Here is a 24,772-nt window from a genome sequence, read left to right as displayed (position 1 = left end):
TTTTTTTTTTTTTTTTTTTTATATCAAGGTGTCACGCCTTCAACGACTATTCTTTGGATCTGTGATTTGACCCCTCTTCACACAGACCAATTAAACAGCGGGATGTGCCTCCTACTAATCAGGGTCTGAGCACCTCTCCAACTGAATTGTCAAAGTGCCTAGTGAGCCAACCCACGTTGCGCCTTGTCTTCCAAGACTTCCTACCTTCCAGGATAAATTCTGCCTTCCAGTATATGACTTGCCTTCCAAGAGCCCCACGAATCGAACCCACGACCTCTGAACTGCCAATCTTAAGAGAATCCTTCTTTTGTCAGTGGAGAAGTGTCCCGGGGTACTCTTGTTGTTATCCTTGTTTTGCTGACAAATTGGTTTCGTCCATATCGATTAAGACATGTCAACAGCGTAGCAAAAAAGGAGTCATCAATAATTACAACTTTTTATCTTTGCAATTGAAGCTCTTTTTACTTTTGACACCTTTTAAGGCAAGGACAAGCCAAAATGAAAGAGGTTCCCTGCTTACACATTTTTCTTTCAAATTTAGTTAGGGTGCGTTTGATTGTAAGTATGAAATTTGTATGAAAATAAAATAAATTATAAGTAATTCAATTGTCTAGAATTTATTTACATGAAAATTATCAATCAAATGTGTTTGATTAATTTAATTTTTAATCTAAAAAATATTATATTTGTCCATTTTTTTATTGGTGAGTGGATAGATGAGAGAGAGAAAGAGAGAATGAGTTTTTTGGAAAATAAAATCACACTCCCCATAAAGAAAAGTAGGAAAATATTTTTAATGGAAAAATAACAATCAAACAGTACAAAAATAGAAATTTGGGTGGAAAAAACACATTCCCAATAAAAAATATTGACAATTAAACGCACCCTTATTTAAATTTGGCCACATGGTGATTTTTTTTTCTTTTAATCATTGTAGAAAGCAAGTTTGTAAAAATAAAACTAGCGAAGAAATGTAAGAAAAAACAGTAACTTAATTTTAAAGAGATTATTTATTTTTTTCCATCCTCTTTATCTAAAAGAATCGATCTTTATTTTAATTAGTCTAACAAATTCTCTATCTGTAAAGATTTAAACTTGCCTCCTTAAATGTAGAGAGCGACTTTTCTAAGGGAAGCAAGTGAATTTTATGAAGAAAAAAGCTTTGGACATACTTATTCATAGAAATAAGCAAAATAAAGCCTATGTTTGGACAATATCAAAATTAACTTATAATTTACTTTTTACAATAATACTTTAATTTTAACCATATTTATACGATTCGCAATTACTATTTACTTATCCATAATTTATTCTATCACATTATAGTTTTATCCAAAACTTGTAAAGAATAATTTCAGAGAATATTGTTGGACTTAACAAATGACTATGGTTGGAGGTGCTTTAAGAAAATAACATGAATTCTGATGGTTCAACTTATATTAAATTTATGTCCACGGACCACTTCTAGAATAATATTCCTCGTATTTAATTTTTTATTAAGTACGTGTATTTATTATTATTATTATTATTATTATTATTATTATTATTATTATTATTATTTTTCATTTTTAAAGTTGGTTGGAATCAAATTAGAATCCTTAACAAGGTAGTTTGGGCCACTTAGGCCTGCCAAATTCAGTCTGCATTTTTCATTGACATTGCAAAACGAGGCCCACCTAAGTTAGTCCAATAATACCTAACACAATTTTGCACCAATGGAACCCATAAACTCCATAAAAAATAGAGGGGTCGATTTTTATTTAATTATTTTTAAAGAGTGAATAGGTTCCCTTTTCCTTTCGATCCTATTTACCGGTATTATTATTGATACTGATATATAGAATATGTTTGGAAAGTGTTTGTAAATGTTTTAAATTATATATTAATTGAAATGAGTGACAAATAACTGGATAATACTTGTGTATTTCTCGATGTGTATGGAGAAAAAATGACTTGGGTGTTTATAAACATTAGCCAAACACTAATTGATGTAATGTGTCACTAGGACCAACAATAAAATACTCTCCTCGATACTTTGAGAACCTAGTCATTCGTGTCGACTAAATTCGTTTCTAATCAACTAACATATTACGCTGTTCTCGTGAAATTTGTGGATAATGTTGTTTGTAATCGATTTTAATTTATGAAATGTTATTTTTAGTATTTGATGATATGAAAATTTATCAAGCCAGTTAAATTTGTAAAGTTTCACCTATTTGACGATTTTGAAAACTAGGATGGCTTGAGTAGTTCGACTACAACAAGTTAATTTTATAAAACATAATTTTGTACAAAAAATGAATTAGAATATGTAGAAGATATATTTGGTTAGTTGTCACATCTTTCGAAATAAATTTGGTTAAACCCCTTAAAATAGAATTGACATTTATGTGTCAAAGATATTTCAGTTTTTATTTACTTATAAGTAAAAAAAAGTGTTGATATTTTCTTACAAGATGATAGTAAGTAAATAAGTAATAAAGTAGTGAGTAGAACACTGTCCCACGAGACTTAATCATCAATATCACTCTAATTTAAACTAACTCTAACAAGAACACTCATTCTTGAATTTTGATTTTAAATTTGAGTTTTCTTAATTAAATGGAGAAAACAATTATATAGGTAGAATATGTATAGATGTTAATTAGACATATCGTTCATCATAATAAATAATCTAGCCAAAAAAAGAAAAAAAAGAACGATAAATCAAGACAAGAAGAAGTTGACATAGATATCACATGTTAAAAATCTTTTTAATACTTGTGAGCCTATTTGATTTGAATTAAAATCTGATTTAATTTAAGTCAAAATTAAACAATCAATATTTACCACATCATTAATGGGTCACACAATTTTTCAACCACACATTTCCAAAACTTCTATCACAATCTACTAAAAAAATTTAATTTTAATCCTCACCAAACATCTCGTAGTCAAGAAGTCTAAATGAATTACATCTAAACTTTTTCTTTTTGAAAAATACACTTAAAAAATTGAAAAAGTCAAAACCCGTTAAGAAGAATATCTAAACTTGTTGATTCACTCAAAAATTGGTTAATTTGAATCAATTTTACCAATTTATTTTTTAAAAAGGAATACAACATTATACAACCATGTGAGATTAGTATTATTATTGCCTACTCAACCATTACAACATGAGAAGATCAAAATCCTCACCGAGGCACACACGAACTTCAAAAGATGCAAGAAGGGGACAAAAGGTCATACCTCGATGAAATCACGTCTCATACAATAAATCTAAGAACAAAGAAATAAGCACCAAACTATTACATGCTAAAGTATATATATATTATTAGGCCCTTTACAGTATCATGAGTAAAATTATTTATATTTAACTTTTTTTTTTATTTTTTAAACTCTTTATTCCTTATTGGTTGGATCACAATTAACCCTTTAAATGGATCAAAATGCTAGAATCAACTCTTAAAATGGCAAATTGTGGCTGTCATCCTCAACTTTTATAGCTTTTTTCAATTCTACCCACAAACTTTGTTTCTTGACATTTTTATTTTCAACGTTTTATATATTAATCGCCATTGTCTAAGGACAACAGAAGGCAGTATGAGTGGGTAGTGAATGGCAGGTTGGGATTAGGTTAGCGATGTAGGTGGCCAGAGGTATGCACCGGAGGCTTTGCTGAAGCTCGAAGACTTTTCTATGTTCAATTGGAGAAAATAAAAACGTCTGACGAGAAATTTAGTCGTTTTTAACTTTTTATCCGCTTTTTGTTTAGATGAAAGTTCAAATGCAATTTGTCTTTCTATCCTTAATGGCAATTTAAGTTGAAACCGGCACTAAGGATGGCTATTTATAAAAGTTGATCATAAGACTGTCGGGAAATATATTTTAATTGGATTCATATTATGGGGCCCAATCTTATCAAGATTCAGGCCCCATTTCGATTTACACTAACACAGGTGTTACCTAATTTTGAACATTCCTTCTAGGGTTCAAATCACATTTCTAAAAGCTCGTATTTCCCCTTTTCTGTCGTGCTCTCCTCATCTCTTTAAGGTAAGAAAAAAGTCAAATGTTTTTCTATCCTGATTACGTTTCTGTAGTATCTGTATAATTATAAAAGATAAGCACAATTTTCTTTTAATTCGTTCCTGATTTCTTTCTTTCTTTCATTAATTCGATCGCTGTAACATCTATATTGAGCACAATCCTATCTGTTTAAGTACATATGAATGGTAATTAAAGTTTAATATCGAATTTGTTCTGCGTTCACGATCTTTTTAGAATAGCTTGATTTAGATTCGTAACCTAATTTGCACAAGTTTTTGATAACTTGGGGTCGCAAATATAGTGAAATTCAAGCATTCCTTTTATCTTTAATTGTCTTCAATTTCAAATTACATTTGAGGTTTTGAAAAAAGAATAGTGCTTATGCCATAAAAGAGAGGAAATTGTTGTTTTATAATTTTACTGGATTGAATCCAACTGTTTAATTTCTTTTTAGTTACTAATTCATTCAATTCTTTAGGTTGTAGGAATAGAGTTTTTAGTTTTTCACGAGAAACTTTACTATGATAATCTTTTGATATTCTATTTTCTAACTTTTTTATTTGATGGGTCAGTGCATTGAATGATACAGTATGGCCGAGATAAAGTCATCCGGAAGACCAATTGATCAATTATTGGAGAAAGTCCTATGCATGAATATACTTTCTTCTGATTACTTTCGGGACCTGTTGAGATTGAAAACTTATCATGAAGTGATAGATGAGATTTACGTTACCGTCACACATGTGGAACCATGGATGACCGGCAACTGCCGGGGTCCTTCAACGGCATTTTGCCTTCTATACAAGTTCTTTACCATGAAACTCACTGTCAAGCAAATGCATGGGCTACTGAAGCACCCAGATTCTCCTTATATCAGAGCGGTAAGTGGAGTCTTCGGACCATATTTGTTTATCTTGTTTTTCGGTCCAACTAACTGTACATTCTTCAGGACAGCGTCTAACACGCCATGTGGCGTGTCCTATTTTTTATAGTTTCTTAAATTTCAACATATGAGGCAAACTTTGCCTACACTCCTCAAGCACTCGTTCAACATGCCACGCAGCATTAGTAGTAAATATAATTCACAATTGTCTTGCTACACAGAGCTACTCCCCTGATTCACAAGATTTCACTGGTAATAGTAAAAACCGAATCTAAGATAGGTATTAATTTTGTTAAAATAAAAGATTTGTAAAAGATGAAGGTATTAATATATAACATTTTAATAGACGACCTTGACATGTCTTACTTTTACGCTAAGTTACATGCAGAGTCTATGTTATTAGTGCTTCATAGATGGTCACGCTTTCTGGGTAGCAAGAGATTATGGACCTAATTTATTCTCCATTTTGTTTGTATGGCCAATTTGTTTGCTGACGTGAGCCTTTATTTTGGGACTAATGACCTCTATTACTTCTGCAGATTGGATTTCTCTATTTAAGATATGTTGCCGATCCAAAGACATTATGGAGTTGGTATGAGCCGTACTTAAAAGATGATGAGGTATGAAAAGGTGACCTGTCTGCTTCTTTTTGCTCAACTTTTTTTTTGTGTTACTCTTGTACTTGTAAGTTCGAGTTGTTCTCATGTTATTTAAAGTAATAATTGATAATGTGCATAATGTTACCATGGCCTTGCCTGATGCAGTATTGGTGTCTCCTCTCAATTGAAATTTGATAGTTGATGGCAAAAAACTGTTCTCTTAGAATTGACGCATCTTCCAATTTATTTGTTTGCACTCTTTTTGAGAATATTCCTACTTATGATGTCTCAATTCTCTTTTATATGCTCTCACTCTTTTTATTAATCTTACAATGGGAGTTGAGACATTTTGGGTTGAAATGGTGTTTGAGGAGCTAATGCTTTGAGATGCTTGTCTTAGGAAATATTTATTGTTATCTATAACAAAATCTCCCTGAGTTGTATTGGGGCATCTTCAAGTGCTGCACTGGTATAAGCCTTGATTGTGTAATTAATATCTTGGATTTTGTTTCTTTACCTTCTTACTCTTAACTTCAATATGCTAATGTGGAAAGCTTATTCTTGTGAAAACTATATACTATTGTAGGAATTCTCTCCTGGTTCTAATGGCCGAATGACCACGATGGGTGTTTATGTACGCGACTTGCTTCTTGGTCAGGTAAGGTGCTATTCATTGCCTTCAATTTGCTGGACAAGTTAAACTGCATGTGTTTTATCTGTTTTTCATGCAAATCCTCTTTTTAAAATACATCGATAGTTAGCATGTATATTTGACATTTGACACTCATTTGTAGTAACAAACTTTAGTATGGTGTTGCATCTACCTGTTGGTTTGTTGGTGTATAGTCTACTTTCTGATCTTTTTTGAATCAATTCTAGTGTGGCTTGGTAATTTTATAATCATTTCTGTATGCTTATGTTATAGATATTTATCTTTTAATGATATGTATGTCTTCTTTCTATTAACTTGATAGTTATCATTGTATGATACAGTAATCCCCTAGTTTTTTCTCTCTTTCATGTAATCAGTTCTAATTCTATGCATTACTCAGTGCAACCTATCGATTGAGGTCTTTTACCTTATTATACCATCTCCTTTGGTTTGATATCTGATGTATTCAGATCGAAAATGGGAATATATTGAGGAATAAACACTTGATCTATGTAATATTTCGATTTTACTTATTGAATAAGCAATAAAATTTAGCCTGTGCTTGGCTCATGTTTATAATCTATACATAGAAACTCAAGCTGCTTTATATTCACACATTTCTAGCAGTCTGCAGGTATTACTCACTTATCTGGCACTTATTTTTATCTATTCATAATTTAAAGAGTTTATCATGCTTTTAATTTCGCTTTTTCTTTCCAAAAATGTATCCCATAGTGTTGGGCATTGGAATCACAACTGATCAACTAAAAATTATCACCCAGAAACCACCCACAACTTCTAGGTATCGAGTGCACTAGAAGAATGGAAAGGACTGGAACAGTGTAGAGCATTTGGAACTATTTTCAACTTATCGTTCTTGTTCTCAAGTGCATATCATTTTCACTTTAGAAATTTTTCGAATCTCTAAGAATTGGGCTTTAAGTTGTCCTATTATTTCATTACAAGCCCGCATTACTCGATAGACTAGGAGAGCTACTTTGTAATTTATGTTTTGTTTCAGTAACATCTAGTAAATGTTGTTTGGAACATTTTACCTATTCTATTTTTATTTTTCCAGCGTATCTCACTTTCTATGTGGTCATCTGACAAATCTGCTCCTTTTATGTGTACTTCTCAAGGTTTTCAAATTCTTTATTATTTTGCTTTCGCAAGTCAAAAAAGGCTGGTAATTATTTGACGCAAAGGAAATTAGAGAGAAGGGAACAGAGAATATATTGAAAGGGAAGGAGGAGAAAAAACAAAAAACAAAAAACAAAAAAAAAAAGAAAAGAAAAGAGAAGAATTTAATCTGCAAATTCTATACTAATCTTAACTTATCCACCGAATCCTATTTTAAATCAGATTCTATATTTAATCCTATTTCTCCTAGAATCCCCATCAGACACCTTCCCATAATTTGTACCTCCTGCAATACTTGATGTTTTTATAGTTCTCTTGCTGTTGAAATCTCCCTTTACGGCTTTACCCAAGTTGCTTTGTGTATAGGAGGTGATGAGTGCAGTTCATTATGATGTTTGGGAGCCATTTATTACGGTTTAGGGATGAGCTTGTTTCTGTTATTGGATGGAATGCCAGATAATGAGCAGCTTATCCTTGTGGTTTATCTATTAAGGATTATGGTTAGGGTATGCTATTATCATCACATATTCTAAAGAACGTTCCAATAGTTAGATGCATATATGTCTTTATGCCACTATCTACTGCGCTTTCATATAACTCAGAAATTTGTTTCTTACTGCAGTATTATTTTGACACACTTTTCCCCCGCATCCCAGTTCCTGTTATGCGAACTATTGTAGCCAATCTTGAAAATATGAAGCTACCTACTAAACATCTTGGTGTTACTGGTGAGAACACCCGTGGATCTGAGGAAACTGCCCGGAGGCCACCGTCTGTCAAAGCTTCTCTTTCTGTTTCCTTCGGTCAACGTGCTCCTCATCGTGCAACTACTAGGGATTCATCTCCTGTTCGCCGTACGCTGCCGTCATCTGCTTATGATAGGGAAGGTGATTCAAGACGGTCCCCAAGTGTTCGTAGGAGCCAGAGCCGTGATTTATCTGATCGAGAATATTCAGACAGGGATAGAGGCAGAGAAAGAGGGGAGATGGACAGAGACAGGGATAGGGATTATTCCCGAGACAGAGATCGAGATCGAGGCAGGGACAGATATAGAGACAGAGACAGGGAAAGGGAGAGAGACCGAGAACGTGGAAGAGACAGCGATCGGGGGTATGATTATGATAGAAGGTCCAGAGATAGCTATAGAAGGGATTATGAGAGGAGCAGCCATGATGATGATCGGTACACAAGAGAAGGTAGTTCTCGTCGGAGTCGAAGCCGTAGCAGAAGCAGGAGTCGAAGCATCCACGAATGGAGTCGTCTGAGTCCTGCTAGAGATGTAAACAAAGAAAGGACATCCGCATCCAGTAATTTGGCTAAGCTTAAAGATCTATATGGTGACGTGAGCAACCAAAAAGATGATGTAGGCAAAGATAGTGGACCTAACAGGCCTAGTGGTACTGAGGAAGTGATCAGAATTGGTGGTTCCTCTTGGAGGTAATCTTTTTTAATAATTTGAAACTGAGCACCATCATTCAGATGTTCGACTACATCTTGTGTCTGATATAGACTGTATCTTCTGCTCATTTTTACATTCGAGTCTGGATATCCATGTGGACATCGTTTATTCCCACCATCTTAGGTGAGTGAAGAGATGTATGTATATTAGTAGACAATTTCATTAGACTAATTACAATTTTTATTACTCTTTTTAATGGTGTAAGATGATATCGAACAATTGAAAAGGCGTCAAAGTCAGATAGTTATGCTGCTACTAGCAGTTGAACTGCATCCTAAGTTGTCGAAGATGCTTCTAGCCTAAGGTTGCACGTCTTCTTTGACAACGAGGTTTCCTTGGCAAGAGTGCTTCCAACTATAACTTGTTGATTCAAGGTACAGTGATTTGTCTTGTCAATTGTATGACACTTTTAATAGGTTCTTAAATTCCCGGCAGTTTCATATTGTCTATGTACTTTTATGGACTGTGTTGTATGTGAATATCTTATTGTTGTGTTGGTTTCTATACATGGTTGGTTGTACCTAACTCTTTAGCCTACTCTCGAGTATCTCATGGCATTGTCACAAGCATCAGCCTTTAATGGCAACCTTCTAGCTCAATAATACGTGTAGCTGACCTCTAATAGGTCTGAGCTCGATTGTTGCCTATTGTCCGAACATTTGGGTCAAGCTAATGCTCTTTGGCTAAACATTCTTAGAGCATGTTTGTGAGAGAAATATGAGTCTTATCCTTTTTAAGTAAAACTTGGAAGTCAACCCAAACATGCTCATTTACTACGTTTGGCCCGTTGGCTTCGTTAGTTAACGTCAACTCATTTTTGTGTACAACTACACATCACGTTAAAAGGTTAAATGAATTGATGGAGAGTAGTTATCTCTCTGTCTTGTACTGTATCAATAGGAGAGCAATTAATTTACATTCGATTGTGGTATGATTCTGTGGAATAAAACTAAAAGTATAGAAAACATTTGCCAGAAAATGTACAGGAATTTGAAAAGGCTGAGTTGGCATTTAAAAAAGGCAAAAGAAATGGACATGAAAACAGAAAATAAGAAGGTTGACGATGTCAGGCTTAAAAGCAAGAACCCATGCCATTTTCCTCAAATAATCCCTGCCACTTCGCCGCTCATTACTCTACATCTTCGGCCACCTCCAGTCAATTATTTTAAGCTTATTTCTTTCGCATCTTTGGTTTATTTTTGAAGAGTGAAATGAATTCGAGACGGCGAAGAAAGAACCAGCAACTTGACTTCGCACTGGCCGAGAACGAAGGGCCTCAATAACCTATAAGATGACCCAGAAGCTTGACGATTCAAGCAGACACAGTTGAAGCTCATGGTAGCTGAATGAATAGCCATTAATTCAAATCAAAAGAAAATCTCAATTATAGAGAACTTGAGGGACCAATTAAATTACAGTTTGACGTTAAAACAGATGGTTTTGAAGGGGAATGTAAACAGACAAATCGATTATATCGACAAATAAGCAATAAATTATATATATTAAAAATGAGAGAGAATTCTTGAGAATTTTTCAGGTAGTTTTTGTGTAGTTGGGTGTGGTTGGTGTACTGTGTAGTGTAGCAGAGAAAGCCAAGACAAGTGTAAGAAGACAGTGTGTGGAAATGTACAAGGGGCCTCTCTCTCTCTCTCTCTCTCTCTTTTTTTATGTGATATCCAGGTATTCCAACTTATACCAGATTAAATCCTGGACCTCCAAGATTCATGCCCCTAAAACCTTGGAGGGGGTAAATCGCGGGTTATGCCTCAACTGGATCACAGGTTCTCCCCATTAACTGTACACTTATGCACACAAGAGACCCTCCTTCACAGTGATTGCTCCATACCAAATTTTTGGCCGTAGGTTCCCACCAGGAATCGAACTCTCCACCCTGTCGCTGGAAGCAAGCCAATGTTGATTGATCCACCAGTTGAGCTGTCTCAATCCTATGACGGTTTGTTAAAATGTAATTAGATAGCGTGTGAAAATTGGTTAGAAAATAGTCTTTGTTAATTATATTTTTCTCTTTTATCATGATTGTTTGATAGAAGAAGAGATTCAAGATTATTCCGGACAAAACCAAATATAAGAAATTTCTCAAACCCAAAATTTGCTCTCACTTTCTCAAACCTACAGTGTCAATTTGGTGGGCTTTCGTGATTACACCGTGGCCGGACGTGGATACCGATTGGGTAGTCGGAAGTTGGCTGGAGATGGAGAAAGTGAGTGGAGGACTTCTCTGCGAGGTTTTTGGGGGAAAATGATGAATGGAATTAGAAAGATTGGTTTTGTTAGATCTTTCCCATTTTCTGTTTACTCTTCTTTTTGTTTTTTCCCTCCATAGCCACGTCATTTATTTTGAATTCTTGTATAGTTTTCTGTGACCTCTTTCCTATACTTATAGCACCACCCGATTCTGTGCATATGTGAACAAAACATGTGGCAAAATAGTTGCACTAGAAGACAGACCACGATATTAAACCTTGTTCATGACACGAGCTGTCCATCTCCATGGTCGTTCACAGTTAAATCCTCCTAACATCTGCCACCCAACTTGGCCAATTGATTACCCATGGCCACGCCGTGGCCAGTCTTTGTTCAACTCACCTGAATCAAGACCTCGGTACCCAGGGACGAGAAAGGACATAGGAAGCTAAATCGAACTTGGGTTAGAAACCAAAAATTTCTTCATGAAGATAGGTGGGGCGACTCGGGTGAGATCCAATATAAATTCAACTTTCGATTCATTCATGAGATTTAAACAGTCTAAGAAAACACCACGATCCTCTCTATTCGAGAATTCATACATACCTTAACAACATGTATAGATAGCTATTTTTTGAGCAAGAGCACATGTTTAGGCTCGACCTCAATGAAAAAGAAAATGAAGCACCTACAATGCATCTTCAAGGCACTAGGCATTCAGAGACGAGAAATGACATAATAATCAACGAAATGCTTCCATTTACAATAATATCAATTCTTATTCCTACTTTGACAATATTCATTTCCGGGTTTTTAGAACCGGACCTTTGCTCACCGCTACTACAGGATTCACGGCATGTGCTTTTCTTGTCGCCGCAGCCGGTGTAGATGCCCAAAACTTCTATTTTCTACCACATCGTGTCTTGAACCACAAACCACTGAATGCCTAAACCAAAAGTACCCTTTTAATATTTCTTTCATTTTCTTCTGCTTACTCTTCATTCCAATCCCGCTGCCACTTTCTCCGACCGCCACCACAGTGCCCTTTTCGTCTGAATCACCGACATAAACCCCGCCGTAGTGCTGTGCATGACTAGACTCTATATACGAATCTAGCTGCCTTGATATCCTCTCTATCTCATACTTATCAAGAAGAGAATTATTAGAAACACTTAATGTTGAACCAGATGAATCTTTAGTTTCTTGAACTTGTTTAACGGCCTGTAACTTGTACCTCGATGGCTTTGGAACACTCTTAAACCTCGTAAGATCAAATTCACGCATAGGTTTCCCATCGGAGCCGGAGCCATGTTGGAACCATGCCCATGCAGCTGCTTTAACTAAAGACAATTCATCAACAATAGCTCTAGGGTTTTTCTTTTCCATGGAGTACTACTGCTGACGAGTTAAGATGGAATATGTGGGAAAATGAAGTTCCACGCTATGGTTTTGAAAGTTTCTTCTTTACGTTACCCTTATGAGGGTGGGTGTAGAAAATGTTGTTTTCATTTTAACATCGGAATTGAATGTTTATTCAAATTGTGGGTCTATAGGAGCATGGGGTTAGGTAGATTTGAGAATTCAAGAGGTTATGGAGATTAAATACACTGCTAGGACCACGTATTAGTTATTACTACATGTTTGTATAGTATGGAAAAGGGATACAAGATTCTTCTCACGTCTACTCTTACATACTTTTAATCGAACTCAAAAACCCGTTAATATAATAAGAATGCTAGGGTGACACTGACCTGATACGGAAACTTGATTTCCACGCAATCTATCCTATCCGAATTTGGTCGCAATACTCTACATATTTCTACATTATTGTGTGGTCAGCATATAAACCACTTCTTGCCCCTATTTGGGTACGGGTAAAAATCTGATTTTTAGTAAATTTTTATAAAAATTGATTAAATGTGTGGTTGAAAAGTTGATAAAAATTATGAATTAAATAAAATGTGCGATTAAGATTAACTGTTAACTTTATTTAAATTTTTATCAATTTTTAAGCTACACTCTATCCTTGGATCCTTATATAATTATATTAAAAAACTTACAAATAATAAAATATGATAAAATTGCGAATTCTTTGTCATGATAAATTTTGTTTACATTTGTTTGTAAGCCAAAATGGTAGCATAATACGCAAACTTGACTGAACTGAATTAAAGAAAACAAGTACTAACAATATCTATCAATTATTTTATCGAATTTTGTTGGTAAAGCGCAAGCTTGACTTTGCCGAATTAAAGAAAACAAGAAGTAACAAAATTTATCAATTAATTTTGTTAGTATGATACGCAAATTTGACCAATCCGAATTAAAGAAAACAAGTACCGATAAAATTTATCAATTATTTTATCAAATTTTGTTAGTATATTGTTTTAAGATAATTTACACATTCTATTTTGTCATTCATTCATATTTTCTTCTTTTTCTAATACTATATTTCTCAACTCTAAGATTATATTTTTTGAGAGCAAATATAATATTATTTTTACATAATCCTATGATTTTTTTTATTTTTTATTTTTTTTAAGTGTATTAATGGGTAAATTTGAAACGGCACATTGTTTTATTGCCTGGCCGTATGGTCATGTCTTCTATTTCAAGAGCATGAAAAAGATGTAATAAATAATTTAATTCTCCAACTTATTCGTAATTATCATTGGAATTAAGTGTTGAATTTAATAATAATCATGGTAAGACACAAGAATCACATAATAATAAATTGATAAATCAAATTCACACCTGCGGAAGACATTGTGGATATGAGTAATAACAGCTAGATCTTCCCCCTTTGCTCATCACAAAGTATTAGTCGTCAATAGGGCAAGTTAATAAAACAATATAGAGAAGAGAGGCGACCTAACCTTTATATAGAAAATGATCGAACCGTCCCATTACAACTTAAACTCTAGTTAGGGTTTATATATATTTTCGGCTCACATATTTAAAATTACCACAACATATAAAATATAGCTTGTAAGATGTAAAATGGCCCAATTGATCACTTAACATATTTGAGCTTAATCATAGTATTATTATGAGCCATACATCGAACCCGTAAATTTTACAATCAATGTGAAGCTCATATTAGAGTTATTTCAATATTCTCCCACTTGAGCAATCATTTGATTGCTACAACAAAACATTTGACATCCGGATTAGACTACATAGGTGGCTACACAAGTATAGTTCCAATAATGACACCTAACGCAACATGATCCGACTTAATAAGAATGTTAATACTGAACATGGAAGTCGTCCCTGGCATGATGTATTGAGTCACTATTCCACATAAAACTTTGCAAAATCACCCATATTTTGACCAGACTCGTCATACTTGTCATAATACTCATCACTACGATTAGATCTTACAACTTTGATATTTTTTCGAGATTGTTTATCTATTTCCATTTTGAAAATCTTGAATTTTTTAAGTGCATGAGATTTATCATTAATCAGGTAAACATGTCCATATCGTGAAAAATCATCAATAAAATTTATGAAGTATTTGTTCCCACATATGATGGAAGGGAAGGTAAAGGTCCAATAATATTAGTATGTATCAAGTCCAAAATACCATCGTTCTTAGTAGAACATTTCCTTGTAGATTTAGTTAGCTTTCTTCTTATACAATCCACGCACGTGTCAAAATCAGAGAAGTTTACATAGAGAAGAATCTTAACTTGTACCAATCTTTCCATTCTTTCATTTGAAATGCGATCCAACCACTTATGCTACAACATAGAGGATGATTCACAGATTAGACACATTTTCTTTTGTAGAACTTACATTGATCATTTTTAGTTATAATTCTTTTGGGACCACCAAAATTTTTATTCTGTTGATTTCGGTATGACTTATTACCCTTTTGAAATTTAGACTTATTGTTATGAGAAGACCCTTTTTTCTGTAATGGCTGAAAAGCTTATAGCACAGTTTTAACAGTCTCACGCCGCATCTTATACTCCTCTTGGGGACACACTGCAATAAGGTCATTCAAATTCTATTTATCTCACTGAGCATTGTAAGCAATCTTAAGCTGATTGAACTGGCTAGGAAGGCTATTTAAAACATAATAGATTAGGACAGGCTCCGCAATGAGAATCTAAAGAGCTTTTAGCTTGGATGATATATTTGTCATGTTCATAACATGCTGTCTAACTCCACTCGTACCATCATATCTTATATTCATCAGTTTGTCCATCAAATCTCCAGTCTCAACTTTATCAGACATAACAAATTCCTCTCCTATGACATCCATAAAACTTTTGACATTTTTATTGTCTGGGATAGCACACATAATGGAATTGGAAATAGAACGCTTAATATTTTCAAACAAAATTTGTTGGCTCTTTCCCACTTTTCATATTCACCCACATATTTAAGAGTGCTCTTATCTATGGTTTCAAAAGCTTTGTCTCCATTGCAAAATCTAAGCCCAAAGAACCAAGTGTCATTTCTACGTTCCATTTCCATCTCACATAATTATTTTCAATCAAGGTTGACTTGAAAGAAATGAGGCATTTAAAATTGTGGACACATATTATATCATCTAAACGTAATGCATGTAGTCAATGGATGATAAAATATCCATCTAATTAACAGAGGCTATTAATTAGATAATCCGTAATTAAAGTTAGATCCACAAATCTTATTACGGTAAGAGTCTAGATGCATTATTATCAAGTCACTTTTGGACTGACAATATAATATACTATAAGGTACTCTTCTCATTGGTTTTTGAAATACCAACACCTTTGGACCGAAGGAAATTTCTAGACCAAAGTAAACTCGTTAGCTGCCTTATGCCATTTTCCAAAATATCATATATATAATAATACATCTGGGCAAGATACTATATGTAATGATTTAAAAGTGCGACACTAACGCCCTTCAATTTTTTTTTACGTCAAGAAAATTGAATAAATAATAAAGAGTGTACTACTTTGGCAATTACCACCAATTTTTATTTCAAAATATTTCTCTTAGTGGGAAAATAAGGTCCGTCTCAAAGCCCACAAAAAATTCAACGACAAAACAATGATTATGCAACAAATCATAATCATCAATCGATGAAAGACAAAATTCATATGTGATTGAAAAACAAATTGACAACAAAATTTCAATATATATATGAAAATTGAAATTACAAATAATAACAACATTTAAATTAAATATATATAAACATTTTAAGGAAAATATAAAAGTCTTCAATTTTGAATGTGATATTTTGATTGGGCCAAAATTGAAATTTTGGGCCCAAAGCTTTTAAAAGTTCAAATTTAATACCATTTTCGAAAATTACATCTTAACCCTAAATTTAAAATTAAAACTAGCTCCTTCAATATTCAAAAATTGCATGACAGGTCCTTATTTTAAAAAATTACAATATAACCCCAATTTCTAATTGCAGACAAGGGCATTTAACTTCTCAAATTACAACATAAACCCCCCTCTACCCTTTGGCCAATTTTTATAGAAAATCCAAGCTTTTTTTATGTTTTTTGTTTCATCATGGCCGTTGCTCCGAATCAGGAGCCGTACCAGGATAAAGTCAGTGGCAAAAGTGTTGCGACGGGCGATTAAGATGCTACTTCGTTGCACTGCCGTCGTAGATGGCGAGTGCCGATATCCAGTTACTCGTCTGAACTTCTCTTGTGAGAATATGGTGTCAAAACTTATAATAATCTCAAATGCAAATCAAAAGACAAAAGGCAGAAAAGGTGCAAGATGGGAATTCCAAAAGCCCTTATATAATTATATTAAAAAACTTACAAATAATAAAATATGATAAAATTGCGAATTCTTTGTCATGATAAATTTTGTTTACACTTTGTTTCTAAGCCAAAATGGTAGCATAATACGCAAACTTGACTGAACCGAATTAAAGAAAACAAGTACTAACAATATCTATCAATTATTTTATCGAATTTTGTTGGTATAGCGCAAGCTTGACTTAGCCGAATCAAAGAAAACAACAAGTAACAAAATTTATCAATTAATTTTGTCAGTATAGCATAATACGCAAATTTGACCAATCCGAATTAAAGAAAACAAGTACCGAGACAAAATTTATCAATTATTTTATTAAATTTTGTTAGTATATTGTTTTAAGATAATTTACACATTATATTTTGTCATTCATTCATATTTTCTTCTTTTTCTAATACTATATTTCTCAACTCTAAGATTATATTTTTTGAAAGCAAATATAATATTATTTTTACATAATCCTATGATATATATATATATATTTTTAAGTGTATTAATGGGTAAATTTGAAACGGCACATTGTTTTATTGCCTGGCCGTATGGTCGTGTCTTCTATTTCAAGAGCATGAAAAAAATGTAATAAATAATTTAATTCTCCAACTTACGTAATTGTCATTGGAATTAAGTGTTGAATTTAACAATAATCATGATAAGACACAAGAATCACATAATAATAAATTGATAAATCAAATTCACACCTACAGAAGATATTGAGGATATGAGTAATAGCTTCTAGATCTTTCCCCCTTTGCTCCTCACAAAATATTAGTCGTCAATGGGGCAAGCTAATAAAACAATATAGAGAAGAGAGGCGACGTAACATTTATATAGAAAATGATTGAACCGTCCCATTACAACTTAAACTCTAATTAGGGTTTATATATATTTCCGGCTCACATATTTAAAATTATCGCAACATATAAAATATAGCTCGTAAGGTGTGAAACGACCCAATTGATCACTTAACATATTTGAGCTTAATCATAGTATCATTATGAGCCATACATTGAACCTGTAAATTTTACAATCAATGTGAAGCTTATATTAGAGTTATTTCAATATTCTCCCACTTGAGCAAACATTTGATTGCCACAACAGAACGTTTGACATCTGGATTAGACTACATAGGTGGCCACACAAGTATAACTTCAATAATGACACATTACGCAACATGATCCGGTCTAACAAGAATGTTAATATTGAACATGGAAGTCGTTACACCAATTAAACGATTTAAGATCACTCTACAACTAAAAATGCCAACATCCTTATCGATATGGATCCCCATCCTCCAACCAACGTAGTATTATATGGTATGAACTTATCACGAAATGTGATAAAAAAAATTGTGTTAATTCATATTGGTCTTCAAAATACTTTAGATCAAAATGAAACCATATGTTTCTAAAAGAGACTCTTCTTATATTTTTATCTGTCATGTCTCGAGATTATAATAATATCATAATAAAAGGCATAAGTCAAATGAATGCTCAAAATAATTTATGGATAAGGGAAAATATATTTTATTATTGGATGAGGGATTGTACCCGAAAAACATGTGGATTGCCAACGTACCCCGTAAAGGAATCAAGCCAAAATGTAGTTCTTTTACACACACACATATAATTCCCACTAATAAAAAACATCAAAGGTTTCCACAATGTCCATATTAGCAATATGTGTCTTAAAGACTTTTGGAGGGAGTCCTTTAGTCAAATGATCTATAATTATTGCCTCTGTATTGATATGCTCTATTTTCGTTTGCCCTTTCTTTGATCCTGTCTCTAACTACCAAATATTTGATGTCATATGTTTTGACCTATCAGAACTTTTATTATTCCTTGAAAAGAATACTGTTGCACTACCATCACAATAAACGGTGATTGGTCTCGAGATGGAATCAACAACTTTCAAGCCAGAGATAAAACTTCTTAACCAAAAGGATTGGACTGTAACCTTATAACATGCTACAAATTCAGCTTGTATAGTAGAATATGCTAATAGAGTCTGTTAGCATTTTTCAAGAGATAGTACCACCAGCTAAAGTGAAAATATAACTTGAGGTTGATTTCAAATCATATTGACATCCATCAAAATCGAATTTTGAATAGCCTACCATCTCAAGGCGATTTGAACGCTGGAATTTTAAGTATATATCATGCAGTTTTCGTCAAGTATCTCATAATTTTCTTAGCTGCTTTCCAATACTCTTGTTCTGGATTTGATTGAAATCTACTAAAGATATTGATTGCATAGTTTATATCCGGTCTAGTGCAAACTTGAGTATACATCAAGTTCCCCATAGCACTAGCATCTTGTATCATTTTCATAGATTCCGTTTCTAGCTTATTCCTTGGACATTGAGCTTTGTTAAACTTATTTCCTCTTATGATGGGTATATTACCAGGTGCACAATTCCGCATATTGAACTTTTCTAGAACACGTCGTATATAAGTTTTCTGAGAAAGTCCCAATAAGCCACGATTTTTATCATAGCATATTTCAATGCCAAGCACATAAGAAGCTTTTCCAAAATCTTTCATCTCAAAATTGGTAGATTGCATCCTCTTTGTTTCATGAAGTAATCTCAAGTTACTACTAGCAAGTAAAATGTCATCAACATATAGCACAAGAAAAATAAAATTTCTTCCATTGATTTTGAAATAAATGCATTGATCAACTGTATTTTCAACAAAATCAAAAGAAATCACAACCTCTCCAAATTTCAAATACTATTGTCGTGATGCTTGCTTGAGACCATATAAAGATTTGTTTAACTTGCATACCAAGTTTTCTTTTTCTTTTACTACAAAAGCTTTAGGTTGTCTCCTGTAAACATTTTCAGAAAGATCTCTATTAAAAAATGTTGTCTTAACATCCGTCTAATAAAACTCCAAATTATAGTGTACCACAAGTGCCATGATAATTCGAAAGGAATCTTTTGACGACACAGGTGTAAAGGTTTCAACCTAATCAATTTCCTTTTTTCGAGTGAAACCTTTTGCAGCCTATCTTGCTTTCTTTCGTTCAACATTCGCTTTCGAATCCAATTTGCTTTTAAAGATCCATTTGTTATCTATAACTTTGGTAGCTGGAGGAAGTTCAAGAAGTTCCCAAATTTTATTCTGTTCCATAGAATTCATTTCATCTTCCATAGCATTTATTCATTTATTTGCTTTAGGACTTGTCCATGTTTGATTATAAGTAACAGAATCAACAAAATGCACAATATTAAAATCATTCTATAATAAATATATAATATAATCATTGGGCAATGTAATTCTCATTTCTCTTTGTGATTTTTTAACTTGTGGCTCAGAAACTGACCCAATTATTGTTGGAGGAATTGGAGGTTTCGCTTGGTTCCTCGATTCTTCATTATCAACTTCAATTGGTTGAGAACCAAATTTTTCTTGTATAACAGGAACTTAAACAACAATTTGATTTGGTTCAACAAAAAATTCTCTCATTGTAGAACTTCCACTATCACCAAAATCATTTTCCAAAAATTTAGCAATGATGGACTCAATAATTCTAGTGTCATGATTTGGACAGTAGAGTTTATATCCTTTTGATTTCTCTAGGTACCCGATAACGTAGCCAGGAATGGATTTCGTGCCTAATTTCTTTTCAAATAGAGTATAAATCCTAACCTCAGTTGGACATCCCCAAACTTTGAAATGAGCTAAATTTGGCTTACATCATGTCCATAATTCAAAAGGTGTCTTTGCAATCGCTTTACTTGGAACTCTATTCAACATGTACATAGCAGTTTTCAAGACTTCACCCCATAGATATTCTGACAAATTTGTTTTACTCATCATGCTCCTGACTACATCTTTTGGAGTTCTAGTACGTCTTTTAGAAACTCCACTCTACTCAAGTGTCCTTAGCATGGTGTATTGAGTCACTATTCCGCATAAAACTTTGCAAAATCATCCATGTTTTGACCAAACTCATCATACTTGTCATAATACTCATCACTATGGTTAGATCTTACAACTTTGATACTTTTTCCAGATTGTTTATCTATTTCCATTTTGAAAATCTTGAATTTCTTAAGTGCATGGGATTTATCATTAATCAGGTAAAAAAGTTCATATCGTGAAAAATCATCAATAAAATTTATGAAGTATTTGTTCCCACATATGATGAAAGGGAAGGTAAAGGTCCAATAATATCAGTATGTATCAAGTCCAAGATATCATCATTCATAGTGGAACATTTCCTTGTAGATTTAGTTAACTTTCTTATTACACAATCCACACGTGTCAAAATCAGAGAAGTTTATAGAGATAAGAATCTTAACTTGTACCAATCTTTCCATACTTTCCTTTGCAATGTGACCCAACCACTTATGTCACAACATAGAAGACGATTTACGAATTAGAGACATTTTCTTTTGTAGAACTTACATCAATCATTTTTCTTTATAATTCCTTTGGGACCACCAAAATTTTTAATCTGCTGATTTTGGTATGACTTATTACCCTTACAGAACTTAGACTTATAGTTATGAGAAGATCCCCTTTTTCTGTAATGGCTGAAAAGCTGATTGCACAGTTTCAACAGTCTCATGCTGCATCTTATACTCCTCTTGGGGACACACTGCAATAAGGCCATTTAAATCCTATTTATCTCATTGAGCATTGTAAGCAATCTTAAGCTGATTGAACTGGCTAGGAAGGCTATTTAAAACATGATAGATTAGGACACGCTCGGCAATGAGAATCTCAAGAGCTTTTAGCTTGGATGATATATTTATCATGTTCATAACATGCTCTTTAACTCCACTCGTACCATCATATCTCATATTCATCAGCTTGTCCATCAAATCTCCAGTCTCAACTTTATCAGACTTAACAAATTTCTCTCCTATGGCATCCGTAAAACCTTTGACATTTTTATTGTCTGGGATAGCACCCATAATGGAATTGGATATAGAGCGCTTAATATTTCAAACAAAGTTTGTTGGCTCTTTCCCACTTTTTTTACTCACCCACATATTCAAGAGTGCTCTTATCTGTGGTTTCGAAAGCTTTGTCTCCCTTGCAAAATCTAAGCCTAAAGGACCAAGTGCCATTTCTACGTCGTGTTTCCATCTCACATAATTAGTTTCAATCAAGATTTCAATAGCAAACAATTAACTCGAAAGAGATGAGGCATTTAAAATTGAAGACACATATTATATCATCTAAACATAATGCATGCAGTCAATGGATGAGAAAATATCCATCTAATTAACATGGGCTATTAATTAGATAATCCGTAATTAAAGTTAGATTCACATGAATCTTATTACGGTAAGAGTTTAGATACATTATTATCAAGTCACTTTTGGGCTGACAGTATAACATACTATAAGGTACTCTTAAACACATTATGGAACTAATTAACAATTCACATTGGTTTTCGAAATACCAACACCTTTAGATCGAAGGAAATTTCTAAACCAAAGTAAACTTGTTAACTGCCTTATGCCATTTTCCAAAATATCATATATATAATTACACCTCTGGGCAAGTACTATATGTAATGATTTAAAAGTGCGACGTTAATGTCTTTTAAATTTTTTTTTGTTGAGAAACTTGAATAAATAATGAAGAGTGTACTACTTTGGCAGCTACCACCAATTTTTATTTCAAAATTTTTCTCTTAGTAGGAAAATAAGGTCCGTCTCAAAGTCCACGAAAAATTCAATGACAAAACAATGATTATGTAATAAATCATAATCATCAATCGATGAAAGGCAAAATTCATATGTGATTGAGAAACAAATTGACAACAAAATTTCAATATATATATATATGAAAATTGAAATTTAAATGGACAAATAATAACAACATTTAAATGAAATATATATATAAACATTTTAAGGAAAATATAAAAGTTGTCAATTTTGAATGTGATATTTTGATTGGGCCAAAATTGAAATTTTGGGCCCAAGGCCTTTAAAAGTTCAAATTTAATACCATTTTTGAAAATTACATCTTAACCCTAAATTTAAAATTAAAATTAGCTCCTTCAATATTCAAAAATTGCATGACAGGTCCTTATTTTAAAAAATTACAATATGACCTCAATTTCTAATTGCAGACAAGGGCCTTTAACTTCTCAAATTACAACATAAACCCTCCTCTCCCCTTTGGCCAATTTTTATAGAAAATCCAAGGTTTTTTATGTTTTTATTCGTCAAGGCCGTCAGTTCGAATCAAGTGCCGTACTTAGATAAAGTCAGTGGCAAAAGTGTTGCGACGGGCGATTAAGATGCTACTTCGTTGAGCAGCCGTCGTCGATGGCGAGTGCCGATATCCAGTTACTCATCTGAACTTCTCTTGTGAGAATTTGGTGGCAAAAACTTATAATAATCTCAAATGCAAATCAAAAGACAAAAAGCAAAAAAGGTGCAAGATGGGAATTCCAAAAGTAACCGCGAAGCCAAAACAAGAAAGAGCTACCAACGCCAAAACCAAATCAAGTGGTGAGGGAAAACCACTACCACCGACGGTTGCGGAGAAAGCCCAAAAACTGCTCTCGGTTAATCCACCTTTTTTTAGTTCAGCCATTGAAAATTTGACATGAGAGAGAGAGGAAAAGAGAAACCCTAATTCATGTATGTTTTGGTTTGATTTCTTATTCTTTACTTATGTTCATAATGAATTATACATATACGCATACATGAAATTATATGCAGAGAAAACTCCACATGAAACTTTAATGCAAAGCTGGCCTTTTGGCAACAGTGTTTAACAAAAGTATAAAATAATTGAGATAGAATATTGTTTTTATGAAGGATTCTGATCTTAGTATGAAGGCTTTGATATCAATTGTTGAATTTAAAGATAATCATGCTAAGACACAAGAATCACACAATAATAAATTGATAAATCAAATTCATACTCGCGGAAGACATCGTAGTTATGAGTAATAGCAGCTCTATCTTTCTTTCCTTGTTCCTCACAAAGTATTAGTTGTCAATAGAGCAAACTAATGAAACAATATGGAGAGGAAATGAGACCTAATTTTTATATAGGAAATTATTGAGTCGTCTCATTACTATTTAAATACCACCGACGGTTGCGGAGAAAGCCCAAAAACTGCTCTCGGTTAATCCACCTTTTTTTAGTTCAGCCATTGAAAATTTGACATGAGAGAGAGAGGAAAAGAGAAACCCTAATTCATGTATGTTTTGGTTTGATTTCTTATTCTTTACTTATGTTCATAATGAATTATACATATACGCATACATGAAATTATATGCAGAGAAAACTCCACATGAAACTTTAATGCAAAGCTGGCCTTTTGGCAACAGTGTTTAACAAAAGTATAAAATAATTGAGATAGAATATTGTTTTTATGAAGGATTCTGATCTTAGTATGAAGGCTTTGATATCAATTGTTGAATTTAAAGATAATCATGCTAAGACACAAGAATCACACAATAATAAAATGATAAATCAAATTCATACCCGCGGAAGACATCGTAGTTATGAGTAATAGCAGCTCTATCTTTCTTTCCTTGTTCCTCACAAAGTATTAGTTGTCAATAGAGCAAACTAATGAAACAATATGGAGAGGAAATGAGACCTAGTCTTTATATAAGAAATTATTGAGTCGTCTCATTACTATTTAAACTTTAATTAGGATTTAAATATATTTTCAACTCACATACTTAAAATTACCACATCATATAAAATATAGCTCGTAAGGTGTAAAATGATCGAATTCATCACTTAATATATTTGGGCTTAATTATAGTACATTATGAGCTATACATCTAACCCGTAAATTTTACAATCAGTGTGCTCATATTAGAATTATTCCAACATTAAGTTGGTGGGATTTTGGTCAACTAATCTCTTTAATTTGTTATTCGGGGGTGCCAAAACAAATAATAGTGCAAAAATATTAACCCTAGTTTTAAAGTACATTAACAATATTTTGGGACTAAATATGATAAAGGACAAGATTTTTTTGATCAATCAAAATGTTAAAAATAAGAATGGGATGAAAAAAATCAA

General features: G+C 33.2%; 2 protein-coding genes across 10 annotated transcripts; one reads left to right on the top strand and one right to left on the bottom strand.

Moving 5' to 3' along the window:
* Positions 1 to 3,926: 3,926 nt before the first annotated feature.
* On the top strand, positions 3,927 to 9,268 carry LOC111369519 (pre-mRNA splicing factor SR-like 1). 9 transcript variants are annotated; one of them, XR_002698165.1, is made up of 7 exons: positions 3,927 to 4,035; positions 4,602 to 4,910; positions 5,452 to 5,532; positions 6,098 to 6,169; positions 7,242 to 7,302; positions 7,670 to 7,809; positions 7,926 to 8,056. XR_002698165.1 is itself a non-coding variant. In XM_022991070.1 (5 exons), exons 2-5 carry the CDS (start codon positions 4,620 to 4,622, stop codon positions 7,981 to 7,983), a joined length of 507 nt encoding a protein of 168 aa, XP_022846838.1. In that variant the 5' UTR covers positions 3,927 to 4,035; positions 4,602 to 4,619; the 3' UTR covers positions 7,984 to 8,486. The 9 variants fall into 9 exon arrangements, 5 of the variants coding, with proteins under 5 accessions (XP_022846838.1, XP_022846837.1, XP_022846833.1 ...); XR_002698166.1 differs by lacking the exon at positions 7,242 to 7,302; XR_002698168.1 differs by lacking the exons at positions 7,242 to 7,302; positions 7,670 to 7,809 and having other exon boundaries at positions 5,452 to 5,542; positions 6,098 to 6,174; positions 7,926 to 8,486.
* A 2,217-nt stretch (positions 9,269 to 11,485) lies between these two features.
* On the bottom strand, positions 11,486 to 12,632 carry LOC111369221. Its single transcript, XM_022990687.1, has one exon. The coding sequence runs from the start codon at positions 12,351 to 12,353 to the stop codon at positions 11,817 to 11,819; it is 537 nt and encodes a 178-aa protein (XP_022846455.1). The 5' UTR covers positions 12,354 to 12,632; the 3' UTR covers positions 11,486 to 11,816.
* Positions 12,633 to 24,772: the final 12,140 nt, after the last annotated feature.

Source organism: Olea europaea, chromosome 20 (assembly GCF_002742605.1).
Source record: "Olea europaea var. sylvestris chromosome 20, O_europaea_v1, whole genome shotgun sequence".
In the NCBI taxonomy this organism is placed as follows: Eukaryota; Viridiplantae; Streptophyta; class Magnoliopsida; order Lamiales; family Oleaceae; genus Olea; species Olea europaea.
Note: the sequence above shows the minus strand (reverse complement) of the source record. Positions and strands in the feature narration are given on the sequence as shown.